At 39.8% G+C, this 14,726-nt stretch overlaps 2 protein-coding genes across 5 annotated transcripts in view; one reads left to right on the top strand and one right to left on the bottom strand.

The window, feature by feature from the left end:
• LOC107101651 (claudin-15-like) overlaps positions 1 to 5,235 on the bottom strand; it is a 17,881-nt gene extending 12,646 nt beyond the window's left edge. Inside the window, exon 1 of the mRNA XM_015400644.1 lies at positions 5,090 to 5,235. Coding sequence (XP_015256130.1) covers positions 5,090 to 5,131 — 42 coding nt within the window. The 5' untranslated portion in view covers positions 5,132 to 5,235. The remainder of the gene's footprint in view (positions 1 to 5,089) is intronic.
• LOC107101650 (interleukin-20 receptor subunit beta-like) overlaps positions 4,592 to 14,726 on the top strand; it is a 34,881-nt gene continuing 24,746 nt past the window's right edge. For all 4 annotated transcript variants that reach the window (XR_001482089.1, XM_015400641.1, XM_015400640.1 and 1 more), the window contains exons 1-2: positions 4,592 to 4,867; positions 6,694 to 6,820. Coding sequence is in view for 3 of the 4 variants with exons in the window: in XM_015400641.1 (XP_015256127.1) it covers positions 4,807 to 4,867; positions 6,694 to 6,820 (188 nt within the window). In the remaining variant the exon portion in view is untranslated. The remainder of the gene's footprint in view (positions 4,868 to 6,693; positions 6,821 to 14,726) is intronic.

Raw genomic sequence — 14,726 nt, 5'->3', positions numbered from 1 at the left:
TAAGAAATACCAAAACAAGCAGAGGTTTTATTCACTGAAGCTTCCCCACAAAATAAAGAAAAATTATAACTCACAGAACTCACAGACACAGAGAGGCAGGATAAAAGTCCAATAGTTTATTGGATACAGATAGGGGTCCTCCTTGAGAAGCGGAGAGTACCCCCCCCTCAAGGGCGGATACCAGACGCCCAAAAATAAAAAAACCCAAAAACAAAAAAACAACCCACCCAGGGCGGGCGGAGGGGGAATCAGGCAAGGAGGGCCAGGCACAGAAACAGAACAGGGTCCGAAACTCAAAACAACCCACTCAGGGTGGGCGAGGACAAGGAAAGTCTCAGGAGGCCGGCCGCAGGGCCGGAGGCAAGGCAGAGTCTCAGATGGGCGGCTGCGGGGCCGGAGGCAAAGCAGAGTCTCAGGTGGCCGGCCGCGGGGCCGAAAGCAAGGCAGAGTCTCTGGAGGCCGGAGTCTCCACAGCTGCAGGGACCTTGGAGGAGGACGCCACCTCCGCTTCAGCAGGAAGCTCCGAGGAGGACGCCGCCTCCGCTTCAGCAGGCAGCTCCGAGGAGGAAGCTGCCTCCGCTTCAGCAGGCAGCTCCGAGGAGGACGCCGCCTCCGCTTCTGCAGGAAGCACAGAGTGGGACGCCGCCTCCGCTTCTGCTGCTCTGCAACAGGCTCAGACAGGGCCGCCCACTGCGGCTCCGGATCAGGAATACAGGAGCCCGCAGATTGCGGCTCCGCATCAGGAACACAGGAGACCGCAGATTGCGGCTCCGCATTAGGAACACAGGAGACCGCAGATTGTGGCTCCGCATCAGGAACAGAGGAGGCCACCGACTGTGGCTCCACAGGAACACAGGAGACCACCGACTGTGGTTCCACAGGAACACAGGAGACCACCGACTGTGGCTCCACATCAGGAACAGAGGAAACCTCCGACCGTGGCTCCACATCAGGAACAGACGAAACCGCCGATTGCGGCTACGAATCAGGAACACCGGAAACCGCCGACTGCGGCTCCGAATCAGGAACACAGGAAACCGCCGACTGCGGCTCCGAATCAGGAAGACAGGAAACCGCCGATTGCGGCTCCGCATCAGGAACAGGGGAGGCCACCGACTGTGGCTCCACAGGAACACAGGAGGCCGCCGATTGTGGCTTCGGATCAGGAACAGAGGAAACCACCGACTGTAGCTCCAAATCAGGAACAGAGGAGACCACCGACCATGGCTCCACGTACAGGAACGAAGAGGAGACCACTGACTGTGGGTCCAAATCAGGAGTCTTAGGAAGACACTGAGCGGGCTCAGGGGTCTCCAGACGGCTCAGAGCGGGCTCAGGGGGCTCTAGACGGTCCAAAAGTTCCAGCCATCAACAGAACAAAACCGTCCAGGGTGGTTCCGTTGAATTAGTCCGTCGGTCATCAAACTCCCCCAGGAGTGCGTCGAATGAGTCTGCTGGGCTAGTCAGTTTGCCGGATTGTTCTGTCATGATCAGTCAGGATTTCTAGCCCAAACGCAGAACTCACAGACACAGAGAGGCAGGATAAAAGTCCAATAGTTTATTGGATACAGACAGGGATCCTCCTGGAGAAGCGGAGAGGACAAAGCAGGTTAGGTTCAGGTACAGGTTCACGGAGTCAGAACAGGCAGGATGGCTCAGGCTTGCTAACCACAACAGGGAACAACAATCCGGCTCAGAGAGAAGCTCTCCTTCAGCTTAAGTAAGGAGAGCTTAATGAGCAGATGGGGATCAGCTGCTTCAAATGAGCACCAGCTCTCAGGAGAGGATCCACGGCGCCCTCTGGTGGGCAAGCCTCTGGATCCCAACCGACAGCAGAACCCCTCAGAAAGGGATCCACATCGCCCTCTGGAGGGCAGACCTCTGGATCCCAACAGACAACAGAAGCCCACAGAAAGGGATCCACGTCGCCCTCTGGAGGGCAGACCTCTGGATCCCAACAGACAACAGAAGCCCACAGAAAGGGATTCACGTCGCCCTCTGGAGGGCAGACCTCTGGATCCCAACAGAAGCAGCAGAAAAACTAAATCTGACAAGAACCAGTGGTCTTCAGAAACCTGGAATATTTTCAATTCAGTTTATTTATATTGTGCCAATTCACAGCACATGTCATCTTAAGGCACTTTACAGTTCAACCAGATCATACAGTCAAATTGATTCAAAGTTTTCTATCTAAGCAAAACCAGTTTATTGCATTGACTCATTGACTGAAATACAATCCCTCACACTAAGCATGCTTGTAGCGACTGTGGAGAGGAAAAACTACCTTTTAACAAGACCTCCAGCAGAAACAGGCTGAGTGTTTTATTGTTTCCATAATGGTAGATTAACAATTATTACTTAAAGCTTGTGTTTTGTTAAGATCAATGTTACATCTTCTGGTGGCATAACTTTGGTCTTTGTTTGCTCTGACCAGTTAACTGTTTTTAAAAAGTTGTGTGACATAATGCATACAGCAGCTTTCTAAAGCAGCCTTCGCAGCATTCCTGCTCTTGCTGTGCAGACTTCAGTTCATATAATAACTTTACAGACCTGATGTATGACTCCTTAGAAACATTATTTGCCTGTCTTTGCCTTACCATGGGTTGATAAGGCAAAAAGATTTACCAAATGCCCTCATATAACACCACAAGCTTCTAAGGGAATGAATAGCAAAGACAAGACAGATAAGAAACTTAAATACAACATGAACTAATAAGGCAGGACTAAACTGAACATAGATCAACAACAGAGATACTGAAAACATAAAGACAAAAGAAAACCAAAACCCAAACATGTTTGATAACAAGAGTGAGTGAATACGTCACAGATTTCTGAATAATCTCCTCCACCTGAAATGAACCATGATAAGTGATGGTTAAGAAATACCAAAACAAGCAGAGGTTTTATTCACTGAAGCTTCCCCACAAAATAAAAAAATTATAGCAGATGTTTGTTTCCGCTCTTAAATGAAATAGTCATTAGTAAACATCAAAGACATTTACTTTGATGAAGTAATTTGTTTACTTTAAGGATCAGATTTTAAGGTTCAACACTGTCAAAAGGCCTGATGCAGGTCTCCATTGTGGCTTCAGTGAGCTGATGCTATCAGCAGCGGAAGACAGGCTGAGTCAATGAGGTGAGCAGAGGAGGGAGGTGGGGGGGGGTTCCACGGAAGGACTGCAACTCGTTGCTGAACGGGTTAAGAAAACAGGTAAGGTGGGTCACGTAGTCCTTTACATGTTGAACCATGAAGTCACAGCAGAAGCAAAAACAACCATAACCAAATAAAAATAATAATTCTGATAGTTGTTGTTATCTACAGTATTTCCATTTCAGCTGCAGAGAAGCAGCAAAAATAGTTATAGCAGCATAAGTATAGAGATAGCTCAGGATAACCTGAGCCACTCTAACTTTAAGCTTTATCAAAAAGGAAAGTTTTAAGCTTAGCCTTAAAAGTAGACAGGGTGTCTGCCTCACTGACCAAAACTGGTAGTTGGTTCCACCGGAGAGGAGCCTGATAACTAAAAGATCTGCCTCCCATTCTACTTTTAGAAATTCTATAAAACACTAATAAACCTGCAAATTGAGAGCGAAGTGCTCTGTTAGGAACATAAGGAACAATCAGATCTCTGATATAAGATGGAGCTTGGCCATTTAAGGCTTTATATGTGAGGAGGAGGATTTTAAATTCTATTCTTGATTTAACAGGAAGCCAATGAAGAGAAGCCAGGTTAGGGGAGATATAATCTCTCTTTTCATCAGAACTCTGGCTGCATCATTTTGGATCAGCTGAAGGCTTTTAATTACAGTTTCTGGACTTCTTGATAGTAAAGAATTACAATAGTCCAGCCTTGAAGTAACAAATACATGGACTAGTTTCTCAGCATCACCCCTGGACAGGATATTTCTAATTTTTGCGATATTCCTCAGATAAAGAAGGAAATTCTAGAAACCTCTTTATAGAAATTGAAATTACAGGTCCTGATCAAAAAGAACACCAAGATTTTTTACTTTATTATCTGAAATCAGTTTAATCCCATCCAAATGAAGTGACTGGCTAATCAGCTTCTTTTTCAAAGACTCTGGTCCAAAGACTATAATTTCTGTTTTGTCTGCATTCAGAAGGAGAAAGTTAAGAGTCATACAGGTTTGTATGTCTTCAGACATGCCTGTAATCTATGTAATGGGTTAGCTTCATCTGGATTTATAGACAGATATAGTTGAGTATCATCAGCATAACAATGATAATTAATCCCATGCTGTCTAATAATTCTAATGATTGGGAGCATATATGCTGAACTGTTCTTTTTAAATCCTGTTGATTATGTTGTTTCTATAAATAGAGCTTTATATAAACTCCCTCTACACATCAAATTATCCCAAGGACATTATTATATTCTGCTCTTCCTATTTCTTTGTATGAGGCACATTGATTAACTTAATATTCAACTGTGGCAGCAGTTCCTTGGATCCTTTCAGGTGTGTCTTTATCCAAATGGCAGCCAATGAGTAAAGCCTGGAGGGACTCACAGCCGGTCGGACCGGATTTGTGGCTTAAAATCATTCGGTAGCATGTTGACACGCCACATTTTCTCAGCAGATCACTATTGGATTGCATCTCAATCTTCTTACTTTCACAGTTTTCATCTATACCTTCAGACACTGATCAACATTAGCGCCAGACAGCAGAGGATGGGTTAGACTGAGGCTTTCAGACTTTCCTCCAGGAACAAAAAAAGAAAACCGTGTTTCCTTTCATGAGCTCTGAAAGACACGAGTGACTTTCTTTTTTCATGTATTGTGGTGATGCCATCAAGAAAGACCCAGGAGCTGCTCATAATGGTCATCCTGCTTGAGTTTACCAAGGGTGAGCAGACATCTGACTGCCTGAAGCTGTGCAGAAAAATGTTTACTGATTGGAACTTCTCTTTGTTTGTTTTGCATTTTCAAAACCACCGTTTCTTAAAATTGTTTAGCACATCAAGGTAAATAAAGTTTGTTTCTGGTTTTGAAAGATCTGAGATAACAACACTGGCCTAAAAACAGGGGTGTTCGTATAGTTTTGATAACATCATGAGAATCGTCTGACCTGATTGGATTCTATAGGCTGATCAGCGCTGCGATGGGTCATCCACCTGGTTAACAGCTGAGGTTATTGTTTCTGTCTTCAATACTTCATATCACCTGCATTGAGATGTTGGATTGTGTGAAGCAGAAGGCCATTCTTCTTATTCTTTGGTTCGAAAATTCGCTCCTGCTGCTATGAAATGTCAGGTAAACCTCCAGGCTCCAGGGCTCAACCTGTTGGGTTTGTCAGATGAAGCAAAGCAAGCTTGTGGTTTAGAGAAGCAGACACTGCCTTGTCTCTGACATTCTGATCAGATTCTGACTGCAGTGTTTGGGATAAACTGGAAAAATGCTTGTTCATTTAGCAAAACAGCCATTAGATCACACCGGATCTGATGGGTTGAATAGGCTGTGGGATTGCTGGAGAGTCAATAAGTCGATACAATCAGCTTGTTTTCCTTAGATAGAAACTTTAAGCAAATTCGACTGTATGATCTGGTTGAATTGTCTCTGTAAAGTGCCTTGAGATGAAATGTTTTTGTGAATCGGTGCTATATAAATAAACTGATTTGAATTTAATCATTAAAATACTTACAGTATGTGCACTTCAGTAAAGAAACATTCTCTCCTTCGGTCCCATTAAAATTCAGTTATTTAAGGTAAAAATGAGCAGGGTTAAGTTTACCTTCAGAGAGCACTTGAAGTAGGAAACTTTAAGATTTTTCTTTAAATTCAGATGTCAAATATTCAATCAGCTTGGATTGCTGCAGCTTAGTACAGATGTAAACTATTCAAAATTAGAATCTGCGCTTTCTGGTCGCTCACTGAATGGATGCCTGGAACTGGCAATTACATCAACTTCTAAGAAACTAATGAAGTAAGATATACTTTGAATCCCAGACTTCTTTGGACAGAATCTCTGCAGCTCAGAGCTATGTGCATGCAGTTTGTTTGTGTATTAAGGTTAGTTCTGAAAATCAGGTACATAATTGATTAAAACATTAACATTGATAAACACGAGTTCTACCAGTTTAGAAATGCTGCACATAGTGATAAACACAGCTGTATTTAACATCTGTTGACAAAATGGATTCATATCTGTACAAAGAAATGTTTTAACTTAACTACTGAAAAGGTTGAATAGCAGTTTCTGTAGATAGATGGAAGTTTAAACAACTGTATTGGTTTGGTCCATTTAAGTCAAAGCCTGACCCAATATTCAACGTTCAACATCCAAATTTATTTTAGTTTAGTTCAATTTAAGTAAATGAGTGGATATTTTAGTGCAGTTTATTAATTGTCTTGATTACAGATGTGAAGCTTTTTCATGAGGAATAAGATGTATCAGTTTTGACATTTTCTTTTTTTTACAATTTACTATGAAAGCAGTTTAGGGTTCAAATAAACAGAAACGAGGTTCAGAAAAGTTAAAATAAGAAAAAAGTTTTCATAAAGTCACTCTTCTGAACTTCTCCAGTATCTCCAAGAACAGTAGCATGGGGGCAAGGTTAAAGACGTTCTTTTTTAAAACTATTGACGTTTTTCGCATGAACTACTGAAGTTGTTTTAGATCCAAAACTGTTGTCAGGTTGATGACTGGTTCATGTAAAACAACTATCTCTGCAGATATTTGGATGCTGCCAGCTCCGGAGACAGTCTTCATGGACTCTGCAAACATGAGACACGTCTTGAGGTGGACACACCCGGAGGCTTCATGCAACACCACGGTCGTTTACTCTGTTCAGTACCAGGGGTAAGTAAATGCCTCCATGTCGGTGTCACTGTCTTGATTTGAATCATCATCATCATCATCATCATCATCATCATCATCATCATCATCATCATCATCATCATCACAAACAGATCCTTGATTTAACGTGTGGCTTTAGACACAAACTGAGTTTTTATGCAGCCAGACATCTTGGTAGATTGTACATATTTAATTTTTAATAATTAAAACTCCCTCTTTAGACCAACAGGATTAATCAAACTCAAAGGATGAAGGAATTTTTTATATTTCTGGTATCTTAGTGTTGAGCTGTTGAGGTGCTGATCTGACAAAGAGCTCCTCTAAAGTTTTAGGGACAGCATATGTATGTATATCAGGCAATAGTTGGTGTTGTTAAAATGTAATAATGCTGCTGATTATAAAACAGAGAAGTCATTGATCACTGTAAAAAATTAAAAAGTTTGTTTAAAATGAACATATATCTAAATTTGGAAATCAGGTTTTATACAAACTGACACAGTAAAAAGGAAAAAAAAAAAGCTGAAAAGAAATGTGAACAAATACATCCTGTTAATGTAAAGCAGTGAAAATCATGGTCTCTATAGATTCTAGGCTTCAGGTTACCTGCTCCTGACTCAAATCAAGCTTTTGGCAGCTGTTCTTCTTTTGGAAGAAGCTTAGACTTTTAGACACTGTTTGCTCATCTATGTCAGTTTAAACTGTAGAATAATAAAGCTATTTACATACATTTAGCATGCATAAATACCTTTTTGACTTTGCATGAGAGACTGAACAGCAGGAATCCAACACAACCAGCAGTGGAGCCAGTAGCATATTGGTGGAATAAGACATCAAAGCCACAAGTACAGTTTGAATCAATCAATTAGAGCCATATCCCGGAATAAAGAAAACAATATGTTGATTTAGAAAAATAATTGCAATACAAAAAAAATTAATTACAGTTGAAAATTATAATAAAGATAACACAGTAGTCCTGTGTTTGGACAAAAGTAGAACAACACCAAAAAAAACAAACAAAATTAGAATAATAAACCACAACCATAAAAAGGTACCAGAAACAAGTAAGATTTTCTGCAGAAAACGACAAACCCAATGTCACAGACCAAACTATACATGTCTCATATGGTGATGATATGTTGAATTTGAAGCTTAGTTAGAAACATAACCATATAAAAATAAAATATTTCAAGTTTTTATGACCATTTCTTAAAATTCTTAAGGTTCTACCGTGAACCTCCAGAAGCTGCTAGAGCTTAACTGTCTTACTGGCTACAAATCCAGGCTGCTGTACAGTCTGGGTGTTTTGCATCTGTTGTTCACACATGCAGATGGCTGAGAGACACCATGTGCAGGAAGCACACAGAGGACACGTAGTGAAATTATTTAAAAACTCTCTTGTCTCTGTAATGCAGTTTCAGAAATGTTTGTTTAGGTATGTACTCCAAACAGATCTACACCTTCAACAAATTAAAAAAAATATTCACTTCAGCAAAGTTTCTGTTTCTTTTCGACACCATTCTGATGTGAGAAAAATGATTATAAAATGGATTTCAGAATAACATCAAAAAATAGGAAAATGAAAAAGCCATTACAGAATCCTGTTTCTGCTGTTACTCATCTGACCAGAATAAAATCTACCAGATATAGACACGTAGTTCAGCCTTTCTGTTACTGTCTGTTACATTGTTTACTTTACAACTCTGAATTTTGCTTTTATTTAATTAATATTTAAAATTCCACTGCTCTGATTTTAGCTGCCATATCAGTAATGTAATATTACTTTTGGCTAGTCTTGAACCTGTTTTACCTGTGCTGTCTCAACCTGTAGACGGGTAAAATGATCAGTACTGCTTCAACTATCAATGATCCATGACTTCACTCTGCTGCTAAGGACAGTAAATACTGTTCGGCATTGATACACAGACAACGAATATTTCAACGAGTTGTACTTTTTATACATATCTAATCAAAACTTTACTAATGTAAGCATGTTCCACTCATTTCCAGCACCACCCTTAAATTATCTTTAGAGTTTTTTGTTTTTTTTCCCCTGGCTTTGTTGGCTGATCTGTGATGATCAGAGGCCCCTGCTTTGACTCCCCTGGCGTCCTCTTACCAGGCGATGCACTGAAGGGCGTTCAAATCTTCCTTCCAGGAGTTTCTAATGACCTCTGCATGATTGATTGAAAGTTTGTCTGGAGCGTTGATAGATGCCCACTTCACATTGTGGATCTGTCCTGATGAAGTGCCAGCAAAGTCGAAGGTTTTTTTTCTCTGCATCTAAGCTACAAACCAAGAATGGAACAACAAATTCCACTTACCTAGCCTGTGAGTTATCTTGGCTGTATATCAGAGATTTAATTAAAGTGTCGCCTTTCGAATGTCCAACAGCATTCCTCTGCTCACAGTAAACAAATTCACATGACATCAGCTTAAACATTAAAAAATGTTGAATCATTTTACAGATGGTTTAATAGAAGCTGGTGCAAAACATTTCAGATATAACAGAAAGTGACATATAGATTTTCTTCATGTTGCTCTTTTTTTTTTCAACCAAGTCTGTCACTTAGAAGATTATAAGGGTTATGAGGGTAAAGAAAGAGAGCAATGCCAAAGAAAGAAGGCTGCCTGGTTTATTTAGAGCAGGGATAATTTTTTCTGGAAAACGAATTACTTGTAATTTTTAACCACTTCGTTCCAAGGAAGTAACTCAACATTCACATCTGATTCACACTTATAACGTGATGATCTAGTTCAGCGGTCACCAACCTTTCTACAGTTGAGGGCTAATTCAGGGGTACTGAGTCACAGGAAGGGCTACCAATACTGACCTATGAATTGCAAGGGTCAATGTTCACCTAAACTTTATAGATTATATACAGTTAGGGCCAGAAATATTTGGACAGTGACACAAGTTTTGTTATTTTAGCTGTTTACAAAAACATGTTCAGAAATACAATTATAAATATAATATGGGCTGAAAGTGCACACTCCCAGCTGCAATATGAGAGTTTCCACATCCAAATCGGAGACAGGGTTTAGGAATCATAGCTCTGTAATGCATAGCCTCCTCTTTTTCAAGGGACCAAAAGTAATTGGACAATGGACTCTAAGGGCTGCAATTAACTCAGAAGGCGTCTCCCTCGTTAACCTGTAATCAATTAAGTAGTTAAAAGGTCTGGGGTTGATTCCAGGTGTGTGGTTTTGCATTTGGAAGCTGTTGCTGTGACCAGACAACATGCGGTCAAAGGAACTCACAATTGAGGTGAAGCAGAACATCCTGAGGCTGAAAAAAAAGAACAAATCCATCAGAGAGATAGCAGACATGCTTGGAGTAGCAAAATCAACAGTCGGGTACATTCTGAGAAAAAAGGAATTCACTGGTGAGCTTGGGAACTCAAAAAGGCCTGGGCGTCCACGGAAGACAACGGCGGTGGATGATCGCCGCATACTCTCTTTGGTGAAGAAGAACCCGTTCACAACATCAACCGAAGTCCAGAACACCCTCAGGGAAGTAGGTGTATCCGTCTCTAAGTCAACAGTAAAGAGAAGACTCCATGAAAGTAAATACATAGGGTTCACATCTAGATGCAAACCATTCATCAATTCCAAAAATAGACAGGCCAGAGTTAAATTTGCCGAAAAACACCTCAAGAAGCCAGCCCAGTTCTGGAAAAGTATTATATGGACAGATGAGACAAAGATCAACCTGTTCCAGAATGATGGGAAGAAAAAAGTTTGGAGAAGAAAGGGAACGGCACATGATCCAAGGCACACCACATTCTCTGTAAAACATGGTGGAGGCAACGTGATGGCATGGGCATGCATGGCTTTCAATGGCACTGGGTCACTTGTGTTTATTGATGACATAACAGCAGACAAGAGTAGCCGGATGAATTCTGAAGTGTACCGGGATATAATTTCAGCCCAGATTCAACCAAATGCTGCAAAGTTGATCGGACGGCGCTTCACAGTACAGATGGACAATGACCCCAAGCATACAGCCAAAGCTACCCAGGAGTTCATGAGTGCAAAAAAGTGGAACATTCTGCAATGGCCAAGTCAATCACCAGATCTTAACCCAATTGAGCATGCATTTCACTTGCTCAAATCCAGACTTCAGACGGAAAGACCCACAAACAAGCAAGACCTGAAGATTGCGGCTGTAAAGGCCTGGCAAAGCATTAAGAAGGAGGAAACCCAGCGTTTGGTGATGTCCATGGGTTCCAGACTTAAGGCAGTGATTGCCTCCAAAGGATTCGCAACAAAATATTGAAAAAAAAATATTTTGTTTGGGTTATGTTCATTTGTCCAATTACTTTTGAGCTCCTAAAATGTGGAGTGTTTGTAAAGAAATGTGTACAATTCCTACATTTTCTATCAGATATTTTTGTTCAACACTTTAAATTAAACGTTACAATCTGCACTTGAATTCTGTTGTAAAGGTTTCATTTCAAATCCAATGCGGTGGCATGCAGAGCCCAACTCGCGAAAAATTTGTTACTGTCCAAATATTTCTGGCCCTAACTGTACATATCTTTTTCGTATCTTGAAATTTCTAATTTTATTTTAGACATTTTCATTTTTGAAATCTCTATAAATGCTTAAATGCCATATATGATTAATGATGAAATGTTCTATAACTGATTAAAAAAAGAAGAGCAACAGAATACAGTGAAATTTCAAACGTAGCTCACTGTTGAGTTGTTCTATTTTCAGAAGACTTTAAGGGCACCCATGGTGGTCCTTGAGGGCCCCTTGGTGCCCGCGGGCACCATGTTGGTGACCCCTGATCTAGTTGAACCAATACAAAGTCACACCAAGTAGCTTTACGAAAAAAACAAATCTAATATTCAAGAAGTTTTTCTGCGTTAAAGGAGAATAAAAGAAACAGACTAAAAAGTATAAAAAATGATACTCATAGTTTGGCTCTTCTGGCTTCTTTAGAGACAGAATATCCTGATAATTGGTTTGTAAACCAATTATCAGCTGTCATCAGAAACACTGAAGTTCTGTTTTTGATTTATTGTAATTTGAGTTTTTCAGAACATGTGTTTTTTTGATATCATAAATTTAGTGGACATTTTTCAGTTACCAGGGATTCTGCCAAGGCTATGACTCTATGCAATTAGCATTATTATGTAACAATAATAATTATAATTATTATAAACAATATTACATTAAAAGTTACAAAGAATAAAAAATGGCAAAAGAACACATACCTAAAACCGAAGAAAATTAAATTAAAAGAAAGGAAACTAAAAAAGGAAAGGAAATCAAAAGAAATAACAATTAAAATATTAGAGTTAAAATAAGGAAAAAGTTGAAATAAAAACTTAAACAGTAAAAAGAAGAAAAGTTAAAAGCAACTGTTTGTTTTATAAATAGAAGTAAATTAGATCAGAACATGATCCTGATTTACATTAGATTCGGTCCAGACATTTTTCTAAATTACTTAACATGAATGGAACCCGTTTATCTATTAAAGTACAAAGAGATCAGCATTTGTTGCGAACAAATAAACACAACATTTTAGAATAATTGGCTTTCAGAAAATATCATATAATTCATATAATCCTCCTTGTATTATAAGTTATTCACCCTTTTGAACCAATGCTGGGAGTCAGCGGGTCCAGTCCTTATGTGATGGGCTTTATGCTTTTATCTCAAACAAGATGTTTGAGCTTCTCCAATTCTGAGTCCTCTTGAAAGGCTGGTTTAAAATAGGAAACTACAAAAGACAAAAACCTGAGAGGAAAATAATAAAATAAACAGGTGGTACCAGCCAAGATGGGTGAAAACTGAGACATTAGTTATAAATAGGTGCCCTTTTCACAACTCCACATTTTTATTTATCCATAAATAAAAAGAAAAAGATGTTTTGAGCTCCAATGAAAGCCCATATCAGAATAAAAAATGTATTGTCATTTTTTTATGCACAGTGTGTACACAAAATGAAATTTCCTTTAGTATAGCTCTCCAGACAGTAAATGAACATTTCCATTCAATTCAATTCAGTTTATTTATATAGCGCCAAATCACAACACATGTCATCTCAAGACCTTTTACAGTTCACCAGATCATTCAGTCAAATTGATTCAAAGTTTTCTATCTAAGGAAAACCAGGTGATTGCATTGACTCATTGACTCGAATGCAAACCCTCACACTCAGCATGCTTGTAGCGACAGTGGAGAGGAAAAACTCCCTTTTAACTACAGCAGAACTAGACTCAGTGTGAGCGGCCATCTGCCGAGGCTGATTGGGGTTTAAGCAGACAGAATCAGAGATACAAAAGGCAAATGTAAAAGGCGGCCGTGTCCAGGAAACACACAGACAGGCAGACGAGCTCAGAGCCAAGTCGCATGTCAGAGGATGAAGAGAGCACATCCATCCAGTCACAGTCAGAGAAGTAGGACTACACTGGAAAAGCAGGCTGATCTCCTACATCTATAAACAAGGGTGTTGATGGCAGCAGCACAGCTGATATTTCTCTCCAGGATGGAGTCACAGCCAAACAGGAACAGACTAGGCAAAGCTACTATGTGAAAAAGCAGAGAAAGCGTAACGTTAGAGACTGAACTAACAGATACTGCAGAGTGGGAGAATATTTCATAAAAATTATAAAAATACGGGTCCCTATGTCCTACAGAAGTCTAAGCCTATAGCAGCATAACTATAGAGATAGCTCAGGATAACCTGAGCCACTCTAACTATAGGCTTTATCAAAAAGTTTTTAACCCTACCCCTAAAAGTAGACAGGGTGTCTACCTCACAGACTAGTTGGTTTCACAGGAGAGGAGTCTGATACCTTAAAGATCTGCCTCCCAATCTACTTTTAGAAATTCTAGGAACCACTAGTAAACCTGCAGATTGAGAGCGAAGTGCTCTTTTAGAAACATAAGGAACAATCAGATCTCTGATTGTTCTGATGTGATGGAGCTTTGCCATTTAAGGCTTTATATGTGAGAAGGTGGATTTTAATTCCATATTAGCTATATCCATTCCATAAAGTGCAGCATTGATCACTTAAACAGCGTGGGAGAAAAAATAAATAAAAAGGCATGGTGCAAAGGTTGTTAATGTCTTTAACAGGCATTTACAGGATTTATCTGAATCGACTGTTTTCATGCAGACAAACCTGGTTGTTGAGGAACTCCATATGAAACAAACATGAAGTGAAAGTAAACCATGTTCATGCAAAATAATGTGTTTGAAAAGATGTTCAAATGGGAGGGATATTTACTTGATAAAGGTGATGGAACACCTAAATCTCACTTTCAGAAAAACAGATAAATCAGCTAAAAATTCATCAAAGAAACAACATGATGTTTCTGGAGAGTAGAAGCTCGGCTGTGTTTATGTTTTTGTGTTACTTCATATTCCAATAAACCAACCTAACAGGTTAGACAGACTCCTGAAAGAGGAGTCAAAACCTCCTCCTCCTCCTTTTTCTCAAAGCCCCGGATTTATCAACACCTGGGAGCCATTAACATGTCTGACTAACAGCAGGAGGAATGCAGACAAACAGCTGTTAAATTATGTTCATCATGACATTGAGACAAACAAAAACATTTCTGATGAATAGAGCAGGAGGATAAGGGTAGGGGTGAACATACATATTCTGATCTACAGATATGTTAAACTCCAAATCTGCCACTTCTGATAGAAAACATCATTAATCATGATCCTTGGCTCAGAACATCATAATAGAGCTCTTCAATTCAATTCAGTTTATTTATATAGCGCCAAATTCACAACACAAGTCATCTCAAGGCACTTTACAGTTCAACCAGATCATACAGTCAAATTGATTCAAAGTTTTCTATCTAAGGAAAACCAGTTTATTGCATTGACTCATTGACTAAAATACAATCCCTGACACTAAGCATTGTTGTAGTGACAGTGGAG

This window comes from Cyprinodon variegatus, unplaced genomic scaffold (assembly GCF_000732505.1).
Source record: "Cyprinodon variegatus isolate N-32 unplaced genomic scaffold, C_variegatus-1.0 Scaffold1127, whole genome shotgun sequence".
Lineage (NCBI taxonomy): Eukaryota > Metazoa > Chordata > Actinopteri > Cyprinodontiformes > Cyprinodontidae > Cyprinodon > Cyprinodon variegatus.
Note: the sequence above shows the minus strand (reverse complement) of the source record. Positions and strands in the feature narration are given on the sequence as shown.